Below are 27,202 nucleotides of genomic sequence, written 5' to 3'. Positions count from 1 at the left end.
CACTTCAGTGCCCACCTGGACATACTTTCTTTCCTTACTCTCGAGTAGTCACAGCTCCTGCCTTAGAGGACCATAACGTGACTTCTTCCTGGGCCTTTCTTCCCTTGTTCTTCACCTGACTAATCATATAGCAGAAACTCAAAAGGTTCCTGTCTCATTGATATCATTATAATTATTGAGCCAGTGTTGCTGTCTGAATTCTCATCACTGCCATTTTACCAGCTTTAAATACAGATGGCATGGTCGATGCAGGTTACCCTTTCCTGCCCATTTGGTGCTCTACAGGTAGCCCCAGGAGTCTTGGGGAATTTCCCTTTCTATTGTTCTTATTCTCTGCTCTGCTTTTCTGAATGAGTTTTAGCCTTTACTATTGCTGTGTGATGCAGTGAACCGCTATGGTGTCTGTCCTGAAAGCACAAAGGTGAGGCACAAGAGGAGACATTTTGGGACAAGCAGGTACAAAAGCAAACTTCTGGTACTGCTCTCCTACCCACTTGGGAGAAGGAAGGTGTCATGCCAATGGGAAGGTGAGCACTTTGTAGCGTGCCAAATCGCATTTCATTTGTCTAATCTTTTTGGTAGCATATGTGTGCATGGCCCTCATAGACAATATTCTGTCTTTTGAAGGCATCATCGTTGGCCTGAAGGAGGTCAAAGGGATGAAGATGCTCGTGCTCAGCCGGCTCAGGGACACAGTGAAGCAGCGTTGCTGCTAAGTAAGCCACCCTGTGTTACTGGAGAAGTGGGAAGGCCCATACAGCAGGTGTCCCTGGGGCAGTGCAGGACAGGCCATGCTAGAGATAAGCTCCTGCCCTCTTCCAAGGTGTCCTCAGGACTGTGCCTCTCCCGTTGTGTACATTTGAATTTATCTTGTGCTGAGGACAGAAGGAAGGATGCAAGCTGAAAACGAGGGGCAGAGAAAGCTAAGGTGCAGGGAGGGTACTGCATCCAGAGTGGTACGGGGGAGGCAGTGTTTTGTCCATGGGAAACAGGAAATTAAAAACAAAACAAGCATGAGATGCAAAACAATTGTAAGGCAGTAACAGCATTTGTAAATAGGTACATTGTGGTTCTTTCCTTTTCTCTTTGTCCAAGTTTTAAGATCATTTTGCCCCACCTTACTTTCACTTTCTCGCCTCTCCCTCTGGGCCAAGGCATAAGCTGCCCTCCCAGCTGGGCTCATGACAGCCCTTTTTCCCAAAAACCCTCTGCCAAAGTCTCTCTTTCCCTCCTCCTGTGGCCCTCCCAGCCCAAGGGGCCACCACCACCCCCGTGCCCTGGCTGAGGTCCAGTTACGGGGCCCAGAGGATGGGGCCGTGGGCCATGGCTGGGCGGGGCCCGCTGGCGGTTGTACGGGCAACAATGCAGGGTGGGTGGGGGGAGAGCACGGAGCGGCCACTCTGAGCGCAGCCGGTGGGGACATTGGGGACAACAGGGGAAGCAGGGACAACAGGGGAAGCAAGGACGATGGCGCAAGGCAACAGCTACCGGAAGATGGTTTTCATGTGGTCCTTTGACGGCGGCCAAGCGCCCCCAGCGATCGAGGTGAGGAGAGGCCTCGGTGCCCAGAACCCCCCCCAAGGCTGCCCTCTTCCCCTGCCAATGACCGTTGTGTTTGAGTACCGGCATCTGGGGGGGGGAGCTGTGCTTGGGTCCCCAGGGTTGCGGGCCCGTCCCCTAAAGTATCTTCTAAAACATCATTTGGGAGCGGCTGCTGATGGCTTATGCCCTCTGGAGGGGACTCAGGTGGCCCCCAGCACATTGGGCTGTGGCAACTCAAGTGAAGCTTGGTCCCTGCTGCCCTGGGCTCTCAAGGCCCCTCTGCTCGGTCCCACAGGCTCCTCAGCCACCTCCATGGAGAGCTCTAGTCACCCTTGGGCTCCCCAGCCAGAGATCTCATGTCACCCTTGGGTGCTCAAACACCACCACATAGAGCTACAGTCACCTTTGGGCATCACAGATCCGTGAACTGCCAGATTTCCCAAATGGCCCATCATGTTTCAAACGTGCACAGGGCAGGGCTGCAAGCCATTGCCATGAGAAACCAGCTGGACTCTCCCGAAAGCCTGCCTCCCCCTTCATGTAAAGAGAACTACAGCAGAAATGGCCAGAAGCAGGCTGTCTGCTTCAGCTCACTGCACACCACTGGTCACTGGTGCCTCCCCAAAGGCAGTAGGTAGGTGGAGCTGCCAAAGGCCAAGGGAGCAATTCCTCTGATTTCTGTTTAAATAACCCTGTGTGTTGTGTGCTTAGGGCCGTTTTCAGATAGCACACAGCTCTGTGAGAAGGGTGGGCAGTGAGGTGCTCTCTGTCAAGAGCAATTTTCTGAGCTGAGTCTTATCACCACCTTCTAGGCTCCTATGTCAAAGCAGAGGCTTCTCATCAAAGGAGGAAAAGTTGTGAATGATGACCAATCTGTGGAGGCTGATGTGTACGTGGAGGACGGAATTGTGCAGCAAGTGGGACCAAACCTAAACCCCGAGCCACCCACTGGACTCACCGTGCTGGATGCAACTGACAAGCTGGTGATCCCTGGAGGCATCGATACTCATACACACATGCAGTTCCCTTTTATGGGTAGCAAGTCAAAAGATGACTTCCATACAGGCACAAAGGTGGGTGTGTGTAACTATGTTAGTGCACATATGCATGTCTATGTGTGCATCTGGGCTTTCTTGGAGATGTACATGTATCTGCTGATTATGTATATTAATGCTAACAGAGAGAAAAGAGTATCCATCAAGCACAGGCAATTTTTGCTGTCCTGGGCTGTTGTCAGGGTACCCAGAGGTCCACCTTCCACCAGCATGTTATTTGGGTTCCTTCAGAGACCTTGCTATCTGCAGGTAGCAAGTGTAAAGAACACTCATTTACCTTGGCTGTCACCATGCCAAATACAACATGCCTTCATAGGAGCTTCATACTTTTCTGATCAAAGGTTAACCTAAAGCAACAGTTTAACTCCCCTGGTGTGCTGGGAACACTTCTGTGGTAATCTGATCTTTCTCCTCTGTTAGCTTGGGGGAATGCGAGTTTTTCATCTCTCATTCACTTCTCTACTTACTGTCTCATTGAACATCCAGTTCAAATATGCTTTCTAAAAGTATTTAATTTCTCCCACTTAAGTGCTTAGAGTTCTTTTCTCAAATTTTTAGCTGATCTCATTATGTTACCTGCAGTATATTAGTTAATAGTATTAATAAAGCATCATCTCTATACAGTAAAGATACTCATAAAGAGCTCCCTGAAATTTGTAAGCTATTTTTAAGTGCTTTGCTGTACAGGCTGAAATCCTTTGCCCACAGAAGGGACCACATTGCCATGTTAAATGGCTTGTCTGTTAGCCAGCATCCTCAGAGAGCCTGTTATAACCTGCACCTCTCATGGCAGAACTGAGGTTTGATAAGAATGAGAAAAAAGTGTGTCCCTTCTAACTAAATAGTTTTCACTGATCTTTTTCTGTTGTGCAAAATACTTATTTGCCTCTTTAAAATAGTTGAAATAAGTTAAATTCAACTCACTTTAATGAATGATGTGATATGGAAACCACTAAAGCCTTCCAAGCCTTTTGCAGTCCTGCTTAGATTGACCCTATTCTTCCACAGGAGATTTCATTTCTTTCCTGCCCTGTCATGTTATAAGGGTTTGAGCTGGACTGTCTAAGTGGATTAATTGTATATTTTCATGCTCTAACAAGGATTTTTTTTTTTTTGATGTGTCACCCAGAGTACTGGAGGGAGAAATACAAATGACATGTATATTATCCTTAAATTGCTGTCATGCTTCTTTCAATAACAGTATTTACTCCAATTCAAGATAGATCTGCTGAGGTAGCTGCTGTTATTTGGAATAGAAATATTTTGCACTGCATAGCTTTAAGGACTAGAATTGTTATTCTGAATGCACAGGGAAGTTATGGTAACTCATTTAAATAGGGTGTAATTATTCAGCAAAACTTAGACAAAAAATATTTTGTCCATCACAGCAGATCTTTTCTACCATAGGTAAATGGCTTCTCTGTCAAACATACCATGTCTCTCCAAGTCAAACATAAAATGAGGTAGAAAATACACCACTGAATCTCCACCTCCAGAACTGATAGCTGGAAAAGGATTTTAAAAATGATCATTGCAGTTTTGTTCCCCGCATTCAGTATCTTCCTTAGCTATCTGGTAGAAACAAGGGAATCTATTATATGGGCCTCACAACACATTTTAGTTATTGAAAGGGCTTCCACAATCAGATTTTGGTCTTCACACTGCTTTTTGTGATAAATGGATAGAAAGAAACCCCAAATCCACAATGTCTGTTCTGCTTGTCTACAGACATCACAACTTAGGTTTCCTGGCTGAATTCTGTGCAGAATTAGATTTCTGGAATACTTACTTTATATGATTTACAGTTCAGAAATATATAATTTTATTTATTTGTTTATTTATTTATTTATTGTGCAACAATCCCTTATTTCTCTTTGAAGACCATTCTTTAATGTGCCTCCATTGACATTAAGAGAATCAAAGATTCAGACTAACTCAAATTTAGGGGCCTATGCTGTGAAATCCCAAATTAGGGGAGATGAATTCCTTGCTAACTTGCAAAAAGAAGGTAATAATTTGAATTAGCATGTAGTTTTTTTCTGAATAATTATTTCCACTGAAGGCATTTGGCACAGAAGCTCTAAAACACAGCCTGCATATACAAAACAGTATGTCTTTAGTCACTTGGGTGACTAATGGAAGATTCTAGATCTAATCTAGTGATCAGATGTCACAAAGTTAGATATTGGATTAGATTTTTGACCCAGGTCAAAGTGTGGAAAGTGTTCAGAGTTGTTTACCTAAGGTTGTTATCTAAAAAATATCTTGGCAGGAAAATCATAGAAACAAAGTTGTGCTCCAGCTATCACAGAAATGAACACAGTGATAAGCTAAGATTTGTCCATTCGGTTGAATAAATAAAGGCATGGAATGCTTCTATTTATAAATGTTACAAGAAAAACGATACTTTGGTAGGAGTTGTGGAACCTGTGACTTTTTTTTTTCCTGTAAGCTTACAAATACTCTTGAAGTTTAAATCCCATTTAAAAATTAAGAAACCAAGATGTTTTATTGGAAAAAAAATAATAAAATAAAAAGATTGCAGTTTGAACAACTTTTCTTGGAGGCAATGTATTGTTGAATTCATCACAGAATCACAAATATTTGTCATTCTCCATTTTTTTTTCTAAATGTACTGACATATTTACAATTTCACTCCTGATTGCTAAGACAATTATTTGAAATATACAAAACAATTTGTTACCAATAAATAAATAAATAAATAAATAAATCACTTGCATGGGGGCAAGCCAAATATTTTTTCTTAATTAAAAGAAATATTAGAACTTTATAAGGAAGGATTTATGAGCTTTAATGAGACAGAGCCAAACATCTTTTAGAGAAAGAAGGATTGGTTTAGAAATAGAATAAAGTATCATGAATTTAAACTGTGTGTGTTTTGATCTGAATACATTGTGCCTGTTTTGCAAAGGGATGTTGTTCAGAGCAATAAGACAATTTCTCTGACTAATTTGGAAGAGAGCAACAGTTACAGCAAAGAAATTGCCTTATTGTATCCATTTCCCCTAGCCCAGGATGTGGTTTCTGACAGTGACTACCAGAGTGCCTTCAAAGAAAGAAAACGAGGTATTCAGTTGTCTGTGAAGAAGAATGAAAGTTCTTCATTAAAAAGCAATTTTATCCTCATAACTAATGTAAAATAAGATTTTATATACTTGCATATATCTATATGGAAACTGTAAATATCTTGGCCTTTTTGGAAATCTTCTGTTCAGTTTTCCAAAATAGTACCCTGCAGTAAAAAAAAATAATTTCAAAACACTTTTTAAATCCTTCTGGTGTTAGGAGTTTAGTAGTTAGGAGTTCAGGAGTTTGGGGATTCTCATACTGGATTTTTAAACTACTTTTTCCATTGTGTACCTGTTCCTTAATGATTTTCTGTTACACGGGCTTGTTTTTTCAACTAAGTAGACTCTGAGTAAGCATATCTCAAGTTGTTTGTGGTCTTTTGGTGCTCTTTCTCTGTGATCCCATCCTGTTAAGAATACTCACTGATGCATGCTGCTTATTCATTTCTATATCTTTGATAGGATTATAAGTGCAAAAACTTCCTTCTCAAATGAACATCCTTCTCAAAGGAACCAAAATTAATGTCAACAATCATTTTGCAAGTTCAGACTTCACTCAAGAAAACTGCATTGACTTCTGGCTTTTCAATGTATCAATATGTAACTGTTAGACAGGGAATCAGAGAGGGTAGGAGGAACTATGCATTTTTTTCACTGATTGCTAAATATTAACTATTTTACTTTCAGGCTGCTGTAGCAGGAGGCACCACTATGATCATCGACTTTGCCATTCCTCAGAAAGGCTCCTCTCTTATTGAAGCTTTTGATTTGTGGAAAAGCTGGGCAGACCCGAAAGTCTGCTGTGATTATTCATTGCATGTGGCAGTTACATGGTGGAGCAACAAGGTAGATACAAACACTGGTTTTCTATTCCCTGAATTCATACCACATCTGCCTTGAATAAGTCCTCAGGTGGTAAATTTAGTTGCCTACGGTGTTATTGTTAACCTGTTTTTGTGTGCGCAAACTACATTTCGAATAGTCCACACTTTATAAAAAGTATGTGTATTTGAAAAGAAAAGTCTGCAGATAACCTACATCTGTGGATAATATTACATGAGGTTAAAGGAAAAGGAAGCAGGTTGTGCAAAGACCAGCCAGACCAAAAAGGACAAGAGGGTTTTTGTTTTTATTTTACCTGAGTACTCAATAAGCTACCTTCATGTTAAGTCTCAGGTTTGGGGTAGGGACGGTGTATTAATAAGGGTATATATGAAAAATGTGGCAATTAACTTTATTTGCAAAGGAAGAATTTTATTCCTGAGTGTATGCAGTAATACTTCCTTAAAGTAAAACAGAATCAGAGGCAAGAATTTCTTAAATGTGAGAATATCCAGAAAATCTTTTTGGAACTTAAGTAAGTATGGGAGAATCATCCTCATTGTGTGAATGCTGATTGCCTGAAAGCTCTACTGAGGAAATGAACTTTTCATGTACTTGACTGATGTTATACAAGACCACTTAGAGAACTTGCATAGGTCAGAAATATACTTAGTAAATTCCATTTTTAAGTATGAAGTATGAGTACTTCCTCTAATTTTTTATTTTTAAAATACGTAAACCAAAGCCTTCACTCTGCAAACACTCCATCTTTGGTATTCTGTGCGCTAAACACTAAACAGACTGACTCCAAGTTCTAGCTTAAAGCAAAGGCATGCAATAAATTCTCCAATGAAGTCTGAGGAATAAGCATTTGAAATAGCCTTACTAGAGAAAAGTGGAATTACACTGAAAATTCTAGTGAAACTAGGGAAGTGTAAATCAGCAAAATGCTCTGTTTTGTGTTAAGAAGTTTAACTTCTGCTTTTTAAAGCCAAGACTGAAAAAATAAAAAGTTCTGATGTTTTGTAGCCATAAAAGACCTGGATAAAGTAGTTGAGGAGTTTGGTATATCATACCCTTCCCATTTGCTAGTAAATCCTCAGGCTTTGAAGTCTTGGTTATAATCATACATTCTGTAGAATGCCTTCCTTTAGTATTAGTAATTTGTGATAAAGAAAATACATGAAAAAGAAATGTTTTTTGCTTCCACATTTATGCCAGAGTAGGGTCTTATGTCCAGTATTTACTTTTTTGATAATTTCCACTAAAGCTAATGCTCCCAACCCTCTCCCAGGTGAATCCCCACGTTTTTCTTTTATTTATTTATTTATTTATTTTTATTAATCTCTCACCTTTCTTGGGAAGATCCCAACATATTATTTGAGAAAAGATTAAATACAACATTTTACTTTTTCAAAAAAATCACGTGGAAACTGTAAGAGCATTGTAGATGCACACCAAGTACTGTCACCATCATTTTGATGGGAAGGAAGAGCCAAAGTTAGTTAATAGATAGTTCTACCTAACTAACTGCACAAGAAACCTTTGGGTAAAATCTCTATCTTTCTTTCTTCCACGGGATATACAATTTTGTTTCACAAACTTGAGAAGAAGCAGGGAATCTTATCAAGAAGTGCATATAGGAAAGAAAGCAGGCTTGCATATAGAGTTTTGGAGCTGTTTAGTTTAGGGACAAAATATTTCAAAGGGCTGTGTGTGGGTCATTTAGCATTAGAACACAGCTCTAGAAGATGAGAACCTTTCTGTCACTGTGATTTGCCAGGAGACTGTTAGGATTCAATTTTGAAAATCAAATTTTTACATATCTCCATGCTTTGTGTTATAGGTTGGATGCATAGATGTTGATATTGGATAAAGTGTTTTCAATATCAGGAGGTTTTCATTGGAATGAAATTATATTTCACTGTCTTTTTTAAAAAGCATTCCCTTCCAATCAGTTTGTACCTCCAATATCTGCACTATAGTTGGGCTCGTTTGTATACTTTGAGAAGCAATTTAATACAAGAGGAATAGTATAAATCAGCCTTTAAATGTGCAACTTGGACTTTTAGGACTGAATATATGTTTGAGGGGTGAGTAAAGGAGAGGTGCCTGAAGACTGGAGGATAGCCATTGTCACTTTAGTCTTCAAAAAGGGCAAGAAGGAGGATCCAGGAAACTATGGGCCAGTCAGTCTCACCTCTGTCCCTGGAAAGGTGATGGAACAGCTTGTTCTGGATGCCATCTCCAAGCAATTGGAAGAGAAGAAGTTTATGAGGAGTAGTCAGCATGGATTCACCAAGGGGAAATCATGCCTGACCAACCTCGTTGATTTCTATGATGGCATAACCAGCTGGGTAAATGGGGGGAGAGCAGTGGATGTCATCTACCTTGACTTTAGCAAGGCTTTTGATACTGTCTCCCACAACATCCTGCTAAGCAAGCTGAGAAAGTGTGGGATAGATGAATGGTCGGTAAGGTGGGTTGAGAACTGGCTGACTGGCCGAGCTCAGAGGGTGGTGATCAACACTGCAGTGTCTGGCTGGAGACCTGTGACTAGCAGTGTTCCCCAGAGGTCAGTGCTGGGTCTGGTCCTGTTCAACATCTTCATCGATGACCTTGATGAGGGAATAGTGCCCACCCACAGCAAGCACACCAATGACACAAAGCTGAGAGGAGTGGCTGACACGCCAGAAGGCTGTGCTGCCATTCAGCGAGACCTGGACTCACTGGAGAGATGGGCAGGAAGAAACCAAATGAGGTAACAAGAGCAAGTGTAGAGTTCTGCACCTGGGAAGGAACAATCAGATGTACCAGCACAGGCTGGGGGATGACCTGCTGGAGAGGAGCTCTGAGGAGAAGGACCTGGGGTCCTGGTGGATGACAGGTTGACCATGAGCCAGCAGTGTGCCCTTGTAGCCAAGAGGGCCAATGTGATCCTGGCATGCATTAAAAGGAGTGTGGCCAGCAGGTCAAGGGAGGTGATCCTCCCTCTGCCCCGGTCAGGCCTCACCTGGAGTACTGTGCTCAGTTCTGGGCTCCCCAGTACAAAAAAGACAGGGATCTCCTGGAAAGAGCCCAGCGGAGGGCCACAAAGATGATACTGTGCCTGGAGTATCTTTCCTATGAGGAAAGGCTGAGAGACCTGGGTCTGTTCAGCCTGGAGAAAAGAAGACTGAGAGGGGGGATTTTATCAATGATTATATATACCTAAAGTGTAGGAGACAACGGGATTTGGCCAACCTCTTTTCAGTGGTTTGTGGGGACAGGACAAGGGGCAATGGCCACAAAATGGATCACAGGAAGTTCTGCACCAACATGTGAAAGAACTTCTTCACGGTGAGGGTGACAGAGCACTGGAACAGGCTGCCCAGGGAGGTTGTGTAGTCTCCTTTTTTCAATATATTCAAGGCCCATCTGGATGCCTACCTGGGCAACCTGCTCTAGGGAACCTGCTTTGGCAGGGGGGTTGGACCCAATGATCTCTGGAGGTTCCTTCAAACCCCTACAATTCTGTGATTCTGTGATTCTGCAAAGGCTTGTTGTTGGTTCATACTTTCAATTTCTTTGTAGAAAGTTAACAGGTAAAATTTTATATTGCTGTTTTGTGAGAATTGCTGACTGTCTTTCAGGTGAAGGAAGAAATGAAAAGTCTTGTTGAGAACAAGGGTGTCAACTCCTTCAAGATGTTTATGGCCTATAAAGATGTGTACATGCTCAATGATGAGGAATTATATGAAGCCTTTTCCTACTGTAGGGAACTTGGAGCAGTTGCTCAAGTCCATGCAGAGAACGGTGACCTAATTGCACAGGTAAGTATTTATCATTTTATCCATCTAATTCAGGAATATAACTAGTTATCTGAGCACTTCAATAGATCATTGTAATATAGGGAAAGACTTTTTCCCCTATTTAATTTCCATGGAACTAAAGACAAACATCTCGGCCAAAATCCCAAATGATGCTTGTGGTGGGCCAAGAAATTTTAAGCTGGAGTACTGGGTTCAGGACAGACAGGAAACAAATGGACCTGTTCTAATGGGAGTTATGTTTGCAGAATAACATACATACTTGCAATATAATATATATATTTGACTGATGAAGAAAGCATCAGAGACTGACCATGGGCCAGGTTGAAGGGGGAACACTTGGACAAGCATTTACATGTCAGGTGTATGATACCTGGTCTTATACCTGGTCTCTCCAAACATGGTCATCTCATCTAAAAGGACCAAATCCAGAAGTACAGAGGAAGCTTCTCTGGGCACAAAAGTTCAAGGTCCCTTTGTGCACGGACAGCCTCACTTCGTACTTGATGCTAATATCTCACTGATAAGTAGAGGCACTTGGAGTACATGTACAGTCTGATATCTTTGAGTTTCTTCAACTATTCTAGTTAAAAGTGCTTTGATTCTGACCATGTCCCATAACAGAAATGAATTTATTGCTAAGTAATCCCAAATCAGTCAAGCATAAACTCCTGTAATAATATAGGAACAAAATCTTATGTTTCTTTAAACCTCAGAGCCTCATTCAAGAGGCTCTTGATGTATAGCTGTGTACTTAGTAAGGATCTTTCAATTTTTTTCTAAAGAGGGGTTAGTATTGTCATCTCAGTTACTGGCTATGATCATTTCTGATACACAAATTGATACAGAATTAGGATTTTCAAAAGCAGTGATTTACCACTGAAAGCCAGTGGACCATGTTCTCTCAAGTCTTAGTTATTCTGAAATCTGTGTTTATTGAAAGATATAGTGTATTTCAGGTGACTCAACAATAACTCCTCTGAAATTGAAAATATTCTAACTGACTTGTTCTTTCTCAAACTAACTATAGTGTCTGGTCTAGGATTCATTTGGCTGGCTACATGTTCATGACACCATGGTTGCACTTTAACCGACTCTTGAATGTTTTTTACGTCCAGAATTCTAAGAAGTTGCTGTCAATGGGAATAACTGGTCCTGAAGGGCATATTCTCTCACGTCCAGAGGAAGTCGAAGCTGAAGCAACGCAGAGAGCAATTACCATAGCAAATGCTGTAAACTGTCCCCTTTTTGTTGTCCATGTAATGAGTAAATCTGCAGCAAGGGTGCTAGCCAGTGCACGAAGAGAAGGTAAAAGTCCTAATTCATTTATGCTTTGACCATGGCATTAGAGGAAGGGGCATTAATGTCCTACTTAGCATGGGTGCCTTAAACCTCAAAACATCAGTGTACTTGGAACAGGATGTCTAAACTGCATATATTTTGAGGCCCAAGTGGAGCTAAGCAGTGTGGCAGAACAGCAAGTGGGATTGAGCCTTTCCTTCCCAGAACAAGCTTTTTTGTCCTTCATGCTATATCTCCACAGTTGCAGTGATGGACAAGACAACATTGCATTAAAAATTATATGACCAGTCCAAGACAATATATGCATTGCTATTTCTCTCCCTTGAGTTATAGTCTTCAGGCCTTTACCAGCCATTTAGGTGAGAAGTTCTGCAACAGAAATCATGGTGATGTTGACAGTGTCCAAAAGTCTTAATTCCCTCCAGGGAAAAGTTTCTCCGGTCATAAACTGCAGGGTTCACAAATAGTTCTGCCAGCCAAGGGAGCCTGACTCTCTTGGCCAGCTGTCGGGCAGGCTAAAAGCAGTCTGTGGGCTGTAGGGATTCAGGTTTTTCTACATGCTCATCTATCTGTAAGTTCACCCAGAGCTGCCTGTGGAACAACAGCACTGTGAAGGGACATTATGTGAGTGGAATAAGTAGGACAGAAGCCGTGATTTAGGGGGCCGGAGTCCTTATGGGTTATCTGTCCCTGTCGTCTTTTCATCTGACCTTATATGAAATGCATACAGACCTCGGTTTCCTCATTTCTTGACTTTAGATAATACTTTTGCTAGCAGCATAGATTATTAATACTAAAATGCAGAGTCTGAGGTCTTGGACAAAAGTGCTATCAACACCAGCCTGACATTATTGTGCTAAAATAGATGAATACATTTATGTGGAATACGTATTGATCATGACTTTTATACTAAGATTTTTCAGTTTCAAGTTTATAAAATAATAACCAGCATATTGTTTAGAAGCACATTTTTTGGTACTGTGCTATGTTAGATTTCTCCACTAGATGACAGTGCTGCTGGTACTGTGGATTGTATCCATACGTTTACAGTTCTTTGTACATCCATAGGTGTGGTGACAACGTTAATTACAAGAAGCTGTAACAACACTTAAAATACTCAGATAAAGAGAAAATACTGGCTGTGAACGTAAAATACCTAAGACAGGAGGTGGTGATTTATAACACAGTAATCATGTAAAAAATTCTATGTTGATAGTAAATACTGTAAAATATTGTTAGGCATAGGAATAGTCTGCAGTGCCAGTATGATAAATGACTTTGTATCAGTATGCTTCTTCAGTGTTTAAAAAGAAATTGAAACAACTTACACTTATTGTTTTGCAAATTGCATTTAATAGCTTCCTGGGTTCATACAGTCAAAATTGTCAAATGCTTGCATTTATGCATCACAACACATAACATCTTACCATAATTAATTTCTATTCTCATGGGAGTATATATCTTAGGAAATAGAAGTCTAGGATTGATTAAGAAATTTGAAGGGAGAGCTAATGTACAACAGAGATAGGTAAAAACAGTTATAGGCTTTAGTGAGACTGATCTGTGTTTGTTGTCCACTATTATAAATTTCAGAAAGTTATTTTCCATTTTTCAGTTAAAGGTAGTATTTTGAAATGAAGAGTTTCAGACAAAAAAAAATAAAATAAAATAAAATTCTCAAAGTACTGTATAAATGATATAAATAAAACTGGCAAAGTATTGCCAGCAGATGGAGAGAAGTGATTCTTCCCTTCTACTCAGCACAGATGAGATTTGTGTTCTTCTTTGTTATAAAACAAATTATATGAATATAGCTCTTGCCAGTCAGTTTCATGTGTAATGAAGAAGTCACCAAATCTACAGTTATTTCCCAGAAGCTCAGAGATGTCAGAAAGACCAAACAGAAGAACACTTTCTGCTTAATATTTTTGTTGAATGCAGGAAAACATGACAAATGGAAAGACCTGATTTATTAGCACATTACTCCAATTTTATGCCAGAGTTAGCAGACAGAAGCCAACTGAGCTAAAAGAGCTCTAAAGTGTTATTTGGATTATATCCTTGTTATTTGGATTAAAACAGAATCTTAATATTATTGTGCCCTTCAGTCTGACTAGTCATGGCCCAAATGAAATGCAAGAAATTGCACAGTTAGCAGAATGTCCAGATATAGTCCGTTGAAGTTGCAGTGTTCATACTCAAAGTCACTTGTGGAAATGCCTTGTACTCTTTCCCACTCATGGGAACAAGAGGGGCTGTTCAGGTCAAATTCTGACTGCAGAAATATTGTCATCACCTGCAGAGCCTGAGTTAGAATCAATTCAGCATATACAGCTATGAATTTGAAGAGTATCTTTTATTTTTTATGTCATGAAACTGAAGTAAGAAATTATTTATGGAAACTAAACATTTATTCTCTTCCTACCGTTATAAATTTTGACATGTATAGTTATGCCCTAATGATATACAGTTCAGGTTTGCATTGTATGGAAGTTTCTTTAGCTTGTTCAGATGCATTTAGGAAAGACTGCACACACAGACATACCCTCCTTTCCACTGACTTTGCTCATTAAAATCTGTCAAAAGCCTAACAGGAAAATAGAGGAGATACTGTGTATGCATGCAGAACTTTTTCTGTATCTATCTAGGCTTATGGCAGCCTTTCTTCAAATACTGTATTTGGAGTTGCCCAAGGAAGGCCAAGGTCCCCCTTCTGCTGCAGCTCTGGATTAGAAAAATACTAATCTGACTTATTCACTGAGTGTCCATATCACTTAAAGGGATAGCCTTGTATTCAGTGCTTTAGGTTTTGAAAATAAGTTAAAAAGAAAAAAGAAAAAAAAAAAAAAAAGAAAAAAAAAAAAAAAAAAGGCAAATGCCTGCCTAAGTCATTATTTTGAGACCAAAAACTGGTGGTAGCCTCCCTCTTAGTCCAAGTGTAAATCTGTAATGTATGCAGATAAGTGGTACTGGAAGCTTAAAATACCCCAAGCCAAGGCATCAGCACAGGTACATCGGTTCAGTATGTCAGAGCATGCTGAGAGCGTTAGAGCAAATTAATAATGCTAATAGGGAGTCTCTAGGTTGTGGTAGAAGTTGTACTATGTACTACTTGGAGTAAATGCAATGTATGGTAATGTCAGAGCAGGTCTTGAAACCTTGGAGAAATAACAGTAGAACTATAGAATTTAATATAGTCTTCAGAAATGGGTATGAGGCCTTCTTGCAAGTCTAGCACAGAAGATTTAAGAAATGACAGTATCACACTGAGAAACATTTTTACAAGAGCTGAGCTTCTCAGAAGCTACCTATGCAAGTATAGCAGCTCACAGAAATACCAGAACCGAATGCACAGCAAGAATCTGCAATGTTTTGCTTTGTTGTTTTCCAACAGTACAGGTGAATACCTAACTTACACTCAGACAGAAAAAAAAATGCTGTCTAGTAGTACCAAGCAATGTCCAGTTGGGGTAATGTAATAATTTTAATAAAAATGGTCTGTGGTCACTAGAGTGAAATCTGAGATCCATCGTAAGATGCACACTGTTTGCAGAGAGCAGGGGCAGGAGAAAGCTCCTGCTAGAATCTAGCAGAGACTGCCTTTAATAAGCACCAAGCAGCCTATGCATGGTTGTGTGAGGTCCTAGCTTGCTCTGGTTCTTTGGAGACCATCACGGTTAGTTGGCACTCTCTTCTCTCACATATAGAACTAGCTCTATCCAAAAGCTAACAGTTGGTTTTGACTGGGGTCCTCTTCTGAGAAATCTAGAGTACTGTGCCACGTGGAATTAAAGTTCAGGAAATAACTTGTAAAATTTAAGTATTTATTTATTCATTTTATTTTGGAAATGTTTTTACACTCTTTAGATTTATGTCTGGTGCCACATTTTTTTCCTAGTTAGCATGCCTGCAATTATAGCCTGACAGTTATAAAAGTCTGTTTGCTGTATATACTGACTCACATTGTTACATCATCAATAATTTCAGAACATCAAACAGGTGCTACCAAGAAATATATGGATCTTGAATGTAATTAATGCAACTGAGGACTGTGTTCCTTTTGAAATTTCAATCACACACCTAGTAAACAATGTGTAAAACCCATTATAATATATCTGTCAACAATTTAATTAAAAAGCTTGCCAAAGCAATGCTCTTATGAGAAAATATATTGGGAAATCACCAGCAGAATATTCAGAACAGAGATGCTGTGTTATAGCTTAGTTTATTATGTCCCTCCATATGTTGGTGTTTAATTTGAAACATTCGTTTAAATTCAAACCCATTACAACCAAAAAGATCTGAAATGGGAAAAATACAAGATATGCATTTTTATGTTACTTGATGATGATACTATTCCTTTGCATTTTTCAGGAAAGGTGGTTTATGGGGAGACTATTGCTGCTTGTCTTGGCACCGATGGTACCAACTACTGGAATAAAGACTGGGCTCATGCTGCAGCACATGTCATGGGACCTCCACTAAGACCAGATCCTTCTACTCCTGGTTTCCTCATGAACTTACTGGCCAAGTAAGCAGATGAACAAACAGTGACAGCTGATGCCCAAATACTCAGCAATTTTTTTCTAAGTGTATAATAGCAGGTTGATGCCCTGGAGATTTTCTAAGTACAGAATGTTGTATTATCAGGAAGGAGAAATGGAAGGTGAAACAAGAGATAAAAACATTTTTGTTACAGAAATTAGAAAATGTTCGGATTTAGTTTCTCTGAACTCTTGTGGCCTTCTTTCCCCACATGATTTTAATCAATAAGCCTTGCCTTGCTAGTTCTGCAGCAAAAATTGAAAAATAACCAGGGGGATAGTAAGGCTGTATGTTGGTGGGAAATTTGTAAAAAGTGGTCACAGCTAGAGGTTCTGGTTTTTGTTGTCAACTCCGTTTTTCACTTGAAATTTGGATGCTACATAGAAACTAAGCCTTCTGTCTTCTGAAGACAGATATGTCTTGTCCACTTCATACTATCTGCTTCAGAAGGAATTATGAACAGAAGTCTCCTTCAGATATCTGCAGTTAATGAAATGTGTTTTGCTGGCATTTCACTTACCAATAAACCCTAACTCCACAGAAGAGCTGAATTTGACCTAAGAGTCTTTGAATATATGCCTGAACACAGTTTGACTGGTGGTAGTACAAATCTGGGTTAACTTCACAGGGAGTGACACAATCCAAAATTGCTCTAACTGAGGATGACATTGAGTCTTTTGCTCTGGGCAAAGTGGGACAGTTCTGCATTTGTGGGACACCTTTGACACATCCAAATTAAGTGTGGTTTTGGTGCTTAGTGTCTTCTGCAGGCTTTCTGAAGAGAAATTGGCAGTCACTGTTAAACTACTCTTAGAGGTTGGAACAGAAGACTGGCTTACATGGTATTAACAGTTTTTTCCTTGCAGAAAGGATGGCTGGATCTACCCAACAGATTTTCCTGTGTGTTTGGTACATGATCCAGTTCATAATGTACTTTGTTTCTCCATAGTGCTGACCTGTCTGTGACAGCGACTGACAATTGCACTTTTGACATATGCCAGAAAGCTCTGGGAAAGGATGATTTCACTAAAATCCCTAATGGAGTGAATGGTGTGGAAGATAGGATGTCAGTTGTATGGGAAAAAGGCGTTGTAAGTATATCAAGATATCTGAACAAGGAGGTAATTTGTATCTCCAACAAAATATAGTCTTTCAGCAGAATCAGCTCTTTAGTTTTATCAAATGTATTTATTACAGGGTAACTCCTTGATCAGAGACCATAACAGGGTCCTCACTCACGCTTTCTGGTCCTGGGAGATGGAAAAGGATTCTTGCTGCTTAACAAATAGCATGTGAGAATCATTTCTGTTGTTTACCAGCAAAGGACTGCTGTTGTTTCAGTGTTAGGGCACAGCGGTTGGAGAAGTTTCCACAGTGGGTGTCTGCCTGACAACTTCTATTTTGTGTTTTCAAGCAGAGGAAACAAGCTAGAGATATGAAATGCTTCTCTTATGTCTCAGTCATGTGGTGTGATGAGATGAGCACCTTCAAGTTCTAGTGACTTCAAAATTTCAGGGCCATCGTGAGAACACTCAGTGCTTCCCAGGACAATGTCCTTTAGCCTCTAAACAAATATAAATATGAAGGCCTGTGGCCAGGATTTTTGGATATGGGGTAGTCTCTTGGGGGAGGGTGTGGGCTAATCTGATGAGGGATCTGCCATGTACTGGGTGTTATGATTGCTCTGGCTGACACAATACCCTCAAGTTCTGGAGACTCCTGTTAAACTTTTTTAATTAAGTTCTCTCACAGCAGGGAAGTATTCTAGTTATGCACTACAAAGTATATTTACTTGTCATAGTAAAATTATCTACCTTACACAGTTGGTAAGGACATGTTTCAGAATCTCTCTTATTTATCTCTATTTAGAATTCAGCTCCAATTTGTGTGTACAAAGAAGACATCTGCCTGTCTTCACCTTTGGCATATCTCTAGTGAGATCTTTTCTTTTGTGGTGTAAACTGTAATTTAATCTGATCTGTGGTTAGTGTGAATGTAAGACTTAAATATGTACATCAGTGCTACTTTTGAATGGTTTGTCCTGTTGGGCAAGGTAATTTTTTCAAAGAGTTCTTCAGTCAGTAATATCCTCCGTTTTCTTATTTGTAAAATACTATACAGCTGTGAGAATTTGTCTGGAAAGATTCCCTCCCTTCCCACTCACTGTTATTTAGAATAATGATGTTCACCAGCTTCTTTATGTTTTTCTTCTTCAAAGACTGCTCACAGGCAACCATGCAAACATGGTTTTATGACATTCAAATTCCTATACTGGCCTATACACACCATCACTGCCAATGTAGCTGGCTTTCTAAGCAAACAACAGTCACAGATGAGGTAGTTATGTAGCAGTGACCAGTCTTGAAACATGTGTATCCATTCTTGTTTGCCATTTCGGTGATGTGTCTCACTCACAAATCTGTCTTTTGTACTTCTCGATCTCAAATATTTACTGAAGAGAACTACCCTCTGCATTATTGCTGCAGAGGATTTGAAAATCTCCTTTTCTATATTACACACCATGTCTTGCCTCTCCCTTCCAAGTTTTCACATCGACATTATTAGTCAGTCTGATGTCTGCATTTCTTAATTACTGTATCACCATTTTCCAAAAACACGATATTCATGAAATGTTATGTCTCCTGAGGAAACTGCTGAACAGGACTACAGAGTAAAAGCCAGCTAAATAAATTCAATTCCAGTTGACTTTTAACTATATTCACAGCTGTAATGTTGTCTTTTTTTTCCGCTTTTGTTATGAGGTAAACTAGTATAAAGTTAGTACTCAGTGACAGTACATTGCAGAAGGTGCATCAGAGACAGATATTTTTCTTTTAATCTCTTTAATAAATTGATGTGATGTGATTTTGGCAGAAAGCTGTCACTCATCCCAGCTTTTTCAACAATAAAGCATTTTTTCTTCCCTTATTCTAAAAAGTAATGAGTTTACTTCTGTGTACTCTTCTTCAGCACAGTGGAAAAATGGATGAAAACAAATTTGTAGCTGTTACCAGCACAAATGCAGCAAAAATCTTTAACCTTTACCCAAAGAAGGGGAGAATTGCTGTGGGTTCTGATGCTGACATCGTAATTTGGGATCCCAAAGCTACCAGGTATGTATGCGTAGTTGTTTCCTTCCATCCAACCCCTCTGTAGGAAACAATATCTCAAAGCATTTGTATAGCAATAAGCCTTTAGGGAGAGTTTATGGTGTTTTTCAACAGCATTTGATGTGAATTATTTACAGGTTATTTGTTTGGCTCCTACAATAGTGCATGTAAGTAGAGATCCTTGACCTCTAGATGGATTTAAAAATAAATAAATAAATCACCTGAATTGCTCACTAAGTGCAAAAATAGCAAGATCCATACATTATACTACCAGTGCTTGGTATCCTAACAGTAAAAATAGCCACTTTAGGATCTTAGAGTAACTCTGCTAAGTGTTTGAGTATGTTCAGCTTCCTTCCACTGCAAAAAGCAAGGAGAGGAGCATGTGTTCCTGAAGAGTGACCCATTACAGTCTTGCATTTTGAGCTTAGAGCTACTTCAAACATATTCAAAGGTAGTCAGTATGGTTGGTGAAAGTGTGGGGTCCTGACCTTCTGACATTTCTTCCTAGTAGAGTGAGCCATGAGTGAGCTTAGGTCTGAAGCTGTACTTGCTTACACTTTTATTTAAGGAGTTTTCTGGATTTGTGCACAGCCTAGAGTAGAGCTTGTCACACCAACAACATGTGCACAAAAGTTATGCTGATCTCTCACTCTACGTGACCTGATGCCGTGGTGTATTTGTGCTACAAAGAACATGCACTGTCTTTTTGTGAGCCTGAACTCATACAGCACACAGTGCACTACAGCTGATTCCTGTCTTCAGGTATATTCACACCATCAGCCAGATCCATAATCAGGCCACTATAAATATCTCAGGAATCTCTCTTGGGTATTCCTCTGGCTCTTATAGCTATCCTGGTCTTGTGTAAACTGCATGGAAATAGTTTGAGAGCAGGCTGTCACAGAGAACACTCACTGGGGAAGGTGCTTTTATCAGCTGAGATACCTATGCGCATGTACACGTCCACTGTTTGACCTCCAAGTAGATCACCTTAAATCTGCAGGCATTAAACAGCTGTGTCCAACCTGACCACGGTCAGCCCTGCACCTGCCAGCAGCAGGTCAGGAGGTGTGCCAGGCTGGTGCTTTGGTCTCAGGCTTAGTTCTAGCAAGCATTGTGAGCATACGACTGCTCTGAAGGCACGCACTGACTCTGCCAGTTGAAATTACCTCACTGGTGTCATCTAAACAGTGGGTACAATCCATATAAGAAAGCAGTCACAAATCGCAAAGCTCAACACTTTGTGGGGTGCTGAGCATGAAGACAGCGTAGCCAGCTTTCACTGAGATATCACAGTGTTTGGTGTTCCTAAAACTTGAGCTGTTGTAACTCTTAGATGGCACTAGATTTTCAGCCTTTGATTTTAAAAGAGAATTGAAGACTCCTCCGATGGTAGAGGAAAGTTTGGAAACATAACTGGGCAAATCTGAGGCTCAGAAACCAAATGGAGATAAAAAGCCCTTTTCCTAGATTTACCTTACACAAATGAATTTTTCCTCACCAATCTGCTAGATCTTGAATTTTTCATAATGAAATTTTCACTCTTTTCAGCACGCTCATGAGTAGCAAAAGCATGTAAAGTGACAGGAAAAAGCATCCTGTGTTTTAACCGGCAAAGCTTGAGGACATAGAACTTGCTTTGCAGAAGTATCACCAAAAAAAAAAAAGACAATACCAGCAAAAGAAGTTTCAGGATTGTCAACCCCAATCAACACAGAGGCCTGCCTAGTGCTGGGTCAGAGAGATTTGAGAGATTTTGCTGCTGGGTATTGAATGGTTCATGTGTATTATGCCTTCTGGCATGTTGAGCAAGCATATTTTGAGATACTAGCAATGAGCTATTTCAGGACAGTGGAGCTATGAACTCAGATTAAAACAAAACAAAACAAAACAAAACAAAAAAAAAGGATTTTTTTCTGAACTCACTTCTGCTTTGCCTGAGGACAAATGAAACTAGTAGGATAGCAGAGTTCTGACATTATTCTCAAGGTGCTTTGTCAGCTCTTAAAATTCTTTATCCTTTTCCCTCCCAGGCATTCCTTCTGCCTCCCTTCACTTTCTCCTAAGTACTATCATGGCCTTTTGCCCACTGCAGCTGTGAAGATGCAGTTTTTCTTTAAATATTTTTTCAGAATAAACTGTGTTTTCTTACTGAGCAAGCTGATTTTAAGTTGAACTGATACTTTTTTTCCTCTTTCTGATCTGGTACTGTTCCCATTGTTTATCCCTTTGGCTTTGCTGGAAACAAGCCACTGTTCAGGTACAATTCTGTGAACTATATGAGTAAGTATAAATAAATCAAGTCCTTGTCTATTCATTTCACTATAAATCCTGAAGAGGGCACAAACAGTCCAGCAGAAAAAACAGATCTAGCTAACAGACTTCAACCATTTAAGATATTACACAAAGTGCAGCCTTGTATGCTGTTGTTGCATCTGGGTAGTAATTTTCGATATCATGATAGGCTTGTTCATCTGTCTTGCAAACTCCTTCCTGTTTTGAGCGTGACTATTTTTCTTGTTTGTAAATCTAAATCTTCTAAGAGAGGATAATGTAGTTTTCTAGTTCTGGCTTGAGGCTCTGTTGCTGCAGTCTTAAAATGCTGTCTGATAGTAGCTTAAAGAATTAGGCAATTGCTGAAGTATTGTTGTGTAGAACTGATATTACCACAGTCTGGCAGAGAAAGTCTATAGGGAAGATTCTAAAGTCATTCTGTAAGATAGTGAAGCTCTTCAAAATGCAAAAACTTAAATCACTGCAAAATCAGTTGCATTTCTCCTTCAACATCATTGCACAACTAAAACATGATGGGTACTGTCTGAGCATTCAGGGTGTTCCCTTTCAACATGGCAAAAGCCTAGTGAATTCAGCCCTTCAATCTGGGAGCAGTTGCTATTCAAGGTTCCAATTCCAGCATTCTGCTGCTTTTGCTGAGGTTTTATTTATATAGCTTATCTTCACTGACTGGCCTATTTCTGTAGGCTTTGCTGGTAATTTTCACAGAAAATAATGTATGAACAATTGCATGAAAAATTACTAGTGTATTTCAGGGCTTCCAAATACTGGTTTTAGGATGTCCACATGAAAGCAAGAAGTGTTGGAAAGAAACACTTCAAATGTATAAATTCATTAGAAATTGCATTATAAAAGATGGGTTATGTGTTCTGAGAGGTTAGGTCTATTTCTCAGCTTCCTTATAGTCATTGCATATTTATTTAAGAACACACATTCTGAAGAGACCAGTTGTTATTTTGCATCCATGTGTTACTAAACATCACCTTGCAGACCACAATACTCACAGCATTCCAAGTACAGCCTGTGCACACAGGACTGTTTTGTGAGAACTCCTTGGAAAAATATATCAGCAAGTCAGTGTCCTCTATAGCTGATATCTTTGGCTATTTGAAATCAAGTAAGAATACAAAATCTCTAGGGTTTGTTTCAGAAATGCTCGGCAAGGAATCTAAATGCTGTAGTGCCCAATTCATACTGTGGAAAGAGCTGAACATCCCTTGTAAAGTAGGGACAGAAGGCACTAAACATCTCAGAAGAGACGTTCAGCTCCTGGCTGTTATTAGGACTCAATAGACTCACTGTAGCCTGTCCAGAGCCTTGCAAATAAGCTGTGGATAAAGCCTTAAAGGTAGAATCAGAACAAAATTTGAAAACATCCACAGGCATAGAAAAAAAAATCTCAAATGGGATTTAACTGTCTAAGTCCAGTTAAATTATCATGCCAATTCTTTATAACAATATGCTGCCTTAGAAGTCCTATTTACCATTTATTTTCCATTTACCAAATATAGCCTAAAAATAAGCTACCTTTGAATGTCAAGGCAGAGTTGCCTATGCAGGTAGCAGTCTCTCACCTCATCCTCTTTTGGCTCCTCTGGGGTGACCCTCTTGGGCCCTCTTGTCTCATTTGCAATCAGGTCTTCAGCCTCAGAAGCTTAAGTGGTGACAAGTTACAACATTTAAAGACTCTATGCCAAGCAACTGCCTGTAATTTTTCATACAACGCAAGAGGAAAAAAAATAAAAATGTTGTTAGCAGATGATTAGAATGAATAATGCTGTGACTGTCTTACTCTTTTGATGAATGAGCATGATATTGAATACTGAGTATATGGATAACTGCATCTAGACTCAATTAGGGAAAATGAAATAATGTGGCATACAAATATGTGTGCATAGGACTAGTAAGTTCTGGCATTTTCAGTAGCTCTTCTTTTGCACAAATACAAGCCTGTGTATGCATGAATATATGCTATTTCACTAAAATCATGGAGTTCCTGTCAAAAACCTGTTATTTCAGATATAAGGCACAAACTAAAATGCAGGAAAATCCATTTAAACATAAGAAAGATATATATATATTTTTTTCCTATGAGTGTGATCATACACTGGAAAAGGTTGCCAAAAGAGATGGTGGAGTCTCCATCCTTGGAAGTATTTACATCCTGCCTGGGCACACCCCTGCTGTGCCAGACCCTGGCCAGAGCAGGAGGTTGGAATAGATGATCTCCAGAGATGCTTTCCAATTTCAGTGCCTCTGTGGTTCTGTGAACTGTAACAAAATAAGTCTCTATGAGAGAGCATGATGTACGTTTCCCTAGTAACTTGCTGTCTCACAAAATGTCAGCTGCTCTCTTTAGAGAACTGAATCTTAGAAATGTTACCAACAAGAAAAAAAAAAAAAAAAAAAAAAAGATTCTTTCTTATTTTCTCCTTATATATGCTTACCTTTTCTCCCCTGTGATTACTTCCAGATCTTCTTTAGTCATTGAATACTCATTTGTATTTTCCTCTCTATCCTTTCCTACAAGCTTACTTTCTCATTACTGTTTTCCCTCCTGCCCTTTATATAGTTTGACAGTTTCCACTTCCATCCCATATCAACTTGTAGTGATTCATAGGAACAAACTGATAATATTGTTGATAAATGAGTTGCTTACCATAATCAGAAAAATCATTCTGTTGTCATTCTCTGTCCATCTTAACATGATGTATCTTAGGAGATATGAATGCATTAAAGATCCTATCCCTTAGATATGTCTCTCTGACAAGGAGCTCCTAGATATTAACATCCTGCCTCTTGTAACTGTTGTTTTGTCCACAAATCCCCTCACTTCAGATAGCTACTCAAAGACAATGCTTATTTAAGCATATTTTTAAGAGGTTAGGGATACCACTTTACTAATAGTTGCCTACATAAGTTGGTATGTGCAGTTATAACAATTCATTAATTATAAAGTAGGCCGTGGGCTTTTTAATCCACATCACAGGCTTTTAACAAGCAGTTTGCACATAGATTTTCAGGTTTTTTGTTTCTTCTTTTTCTTCTCTTTATTCCTCTCATTCCCTTTTCTTTTTAATACTTCTGTCTCTTTAACAAAGTCCAACTTAATTATCTTTATAAATGAGTGGTGTCCCAGGACAGCACAGGAAGGTGAACCAGAGATTTATTTTTGTCTAGAGTTTAGAAAAGCAGGTTAACAATAATGGAGAATGCAAAGGCAGATGAAAAGAAGAAGGGGCAGCTCACAAAGGCTGATATTAACCTCAGCAAACTGGCTTTTCTCACCTGCCCCCAGCTCTGAAAAACTTAGAGATACTGCATTGTAAGCACTTGGAGAAGTTGCTTACATCTGAAATTCTCACTCTTACATAAGTTGGTTTTCTATAGCAACTGTCTGCAAAGCAGTTGTTTTCAGCAATGGACTCGGGTCATTTTAACTGCCTTTATTCCTATGTTTTCACTTAATTAAGTAGTTATAAAATCTGTGTCCTCCCTCTACTGAGATGTTCAACAGCTATTCTTGCCTAAGGGCTGTTGACTACAGGATCCCTTCATATTCCTGTGCCTGGAATTTTTAAAGAAAACTGCTTGAAGTATGCGTCCAGTTCCCATTAAAAGTAATTAAGTTCTTCAATTTCATATGCCCCTCTTGAAAATTACAGTCATCGAATCCTCACAGCAGTCAAAGTTTAGGTCCTAGAGCTCAATCTAGTCTGACAGCTCCACCTTCAGTGGGCTGATTTAGCTTCATTTCCTATGCATTATGAGGGACAGAAGATACCTTGTAATGTCAAGATTGCTTCCCTTCATCCAGTTGCCCCTCTTGCCTGACTATAACTTACTGTATAGTATTTCAGTCTCTGACTGGGGCATAGATGTGTTTGTGATGCTCCTAGGTTGTGTTTGACTTGAAATGTAATCTAGTACCCCTAACTCTTTACAAAGATTCAGGGCTTACCAAGGGCCAATCTTTTGAGCTGATCACTTGTACTGCCTTGAATTTCACCCTACAGTTTTCTGCATTAGTCTAATATGATGCTCTTTTCTAAATTTTAAATGTCAGTTTGTAGTTTATTTAGATATAATATCCTAGGATTGGCTGTAAAGTCTTTTGTCACATACAGAATAAATAAATGCAAGATTACCAGTCACTGAATTGTCACGCACACAAAGAAAATTTGATAATTGATCTTTGACTATAAAATAATTGCTTCTTGACTGCAAATAGTTAAATAGTTGGACAGTGAATGCACTGGAGCGAGGAAAAAAAAAAAAAAAAAAAAAAAAGGACAATCTCAGAAGCATGTCTTCTTTTGTACTAGGGTAGTATCAATTTTTTTATTGATAGCCTGAAATCTCTTTGCCAGACAGGTGTATCAAAAGCAGCTGAAGTGAATTAAATGAAAACACTGAGATAAGTAAGAACAAAATAGAGCCTGATGTCTCTGCAATATCCTCCTCATATAGAGTTTTCTTTCAAATATTCAAGTTATCATTCTGATCTGTTTTCATTTGAGGAAGGGCTTTTTGGAACTAGAGTCTCTGTAGTTTATCATGAGAATCAGAGGATTTTAGAAAATATATCAAAAAAAAATGTCATTCGGGTTTTTGAAACCTGGAGTCAGAATCTGCTTTCTCATGTTAAGTAACCCATTATGTCAGACATCGCTTAGGATGTTAGAGGCAACTCTTATGTTCTACTTCACTATGGTGTCAGTCTTACTTTCTCAGATTATAAATAGTTGCTAGCATTCTTGCCATTAATTGAGGGTTAATAGTATTCAAACTTTCAGAGCAAACACTGGACTTTCACTAAGCTTCCCAGCAGGCTGCCTGTTATTGAAATGGCTGATAGAGCAGTAAACCTTATGTGGCATAAGGTTGTTGAGTTGTGAGCTCCAGACCCAAGCATACTGTCTTTGTTTTAATTCTTTTAATTTTCACTTCCTTCTTGATACTTTCCCTGCCATTGATAATGTTAAATAAAATTGCTAAAAACCTAAATGCAGATTAGTTTTGGTGAGCTCCATCAGGGAGACTGCACTTCACCTTCAGAAAGAGCAGCAAGATCTAAGCCTTTGTTCAACAGAAGAGTTATAAATGGGTTCTATACAAGTTGGTTGTTGAAACAAGCAATGGGAAATCTCTTTTATCATATTGTAGGGCTTACCTGTAAATATGGATGTCTCTTTTAAATGCATTAACTTCCATTAGTTTTGTATGTTTTTATGAAGGATATACTTATCTCTGAGGCATGTTTACCACCAGTGATCCTGCTGTAGCACATTTAAACAGCTCACACGTTGACCTGAAGAATCTTGCTTATTTTTCTATACATTTGCTCAAAGTACTTTTTCCATTTTCCTTTTTGCATCCCAGTGCTTGTGTGCAAATAGATATGATGTATACCCAGAGAATGCTCAAGTTAATTATATTACAGTTGTTCTTACTTACTGTTCTAGCAATTGGACCCATAAGTGTAATGCAATAAGCTGGAGAAATATGTTCACCAGTTCTTTGCAGAGCTATTATAACACCCATGGATAAACTTGTTCAACAGTATTCATAGGACTAGTGAATACAAGAGAGGTCTGACTTCCATTGCTCACTCTTTCCACTGTGACTCT

The 27,202-nt window shown here is 39.3% G+C and overlaps 1 protein-coding gene across 4 annotated transcripts in view; it reads left to right on the top strand.

Annotated features, from left to right (window-relative positions):
* Positions 1-2,254: 2,254 nt before the first annotated feature.
* Positions 2,255-27,202, top strand: part of DPYS (dihydropyrimidinase) — a 70,746-nt gene continuing 45,798 nt past the window's right edge. For all 4 annotated transcript variants that reach the window (XM_082754082.1, XM_082754081.1, XM_082754083.1 and 1 more), the window contains exons 1-7: positions 2,255-2,615; positions 6,374-6,532; positions 10,141-10,320; positions 11,436-11,625; positions 15,994-16,150; positions 17,114-17,255; positions 19,135-19,277. In XM_082754082.1, coding sequence (XP_082610208.1) covers positions 2,361-2,615; positions 6,374-6,532; positions 10,141-10,320; positions 11,436-11,625; positions 15,994-16,150; positions 17,114-17,255; positions 19,135-19,277 — 1,226 coding nt within the window. In that variant the 5' untranslated portion in view covers positions 2,255-2,360. The remainder of the gene's footprint in view (positions 2,616-6,373; positions 6,533-10,140; positions 10,321-11,435; positions 11,626-15,993; positions 16,151-17,113; positions 17,256-19,134; positions 19,278-27,202) is intronic.

The sequence above is a fragment of the Aythya marila genome (genome assembly GCF_965140915.1).
Source record: "Aythya marila genome assembly, chromosome: 2".
Lineage (NCBI taxonomy): Eukaryota > Metazoa > Chordata > Aves > Anseriformes > Anatidae > Aythya > Aythya marila.
The sequence above is the reverse complement of the archived record's forward strand: the minus strand, read 5'-3'. Positions and strand labels throughout refer to the sequence as shown.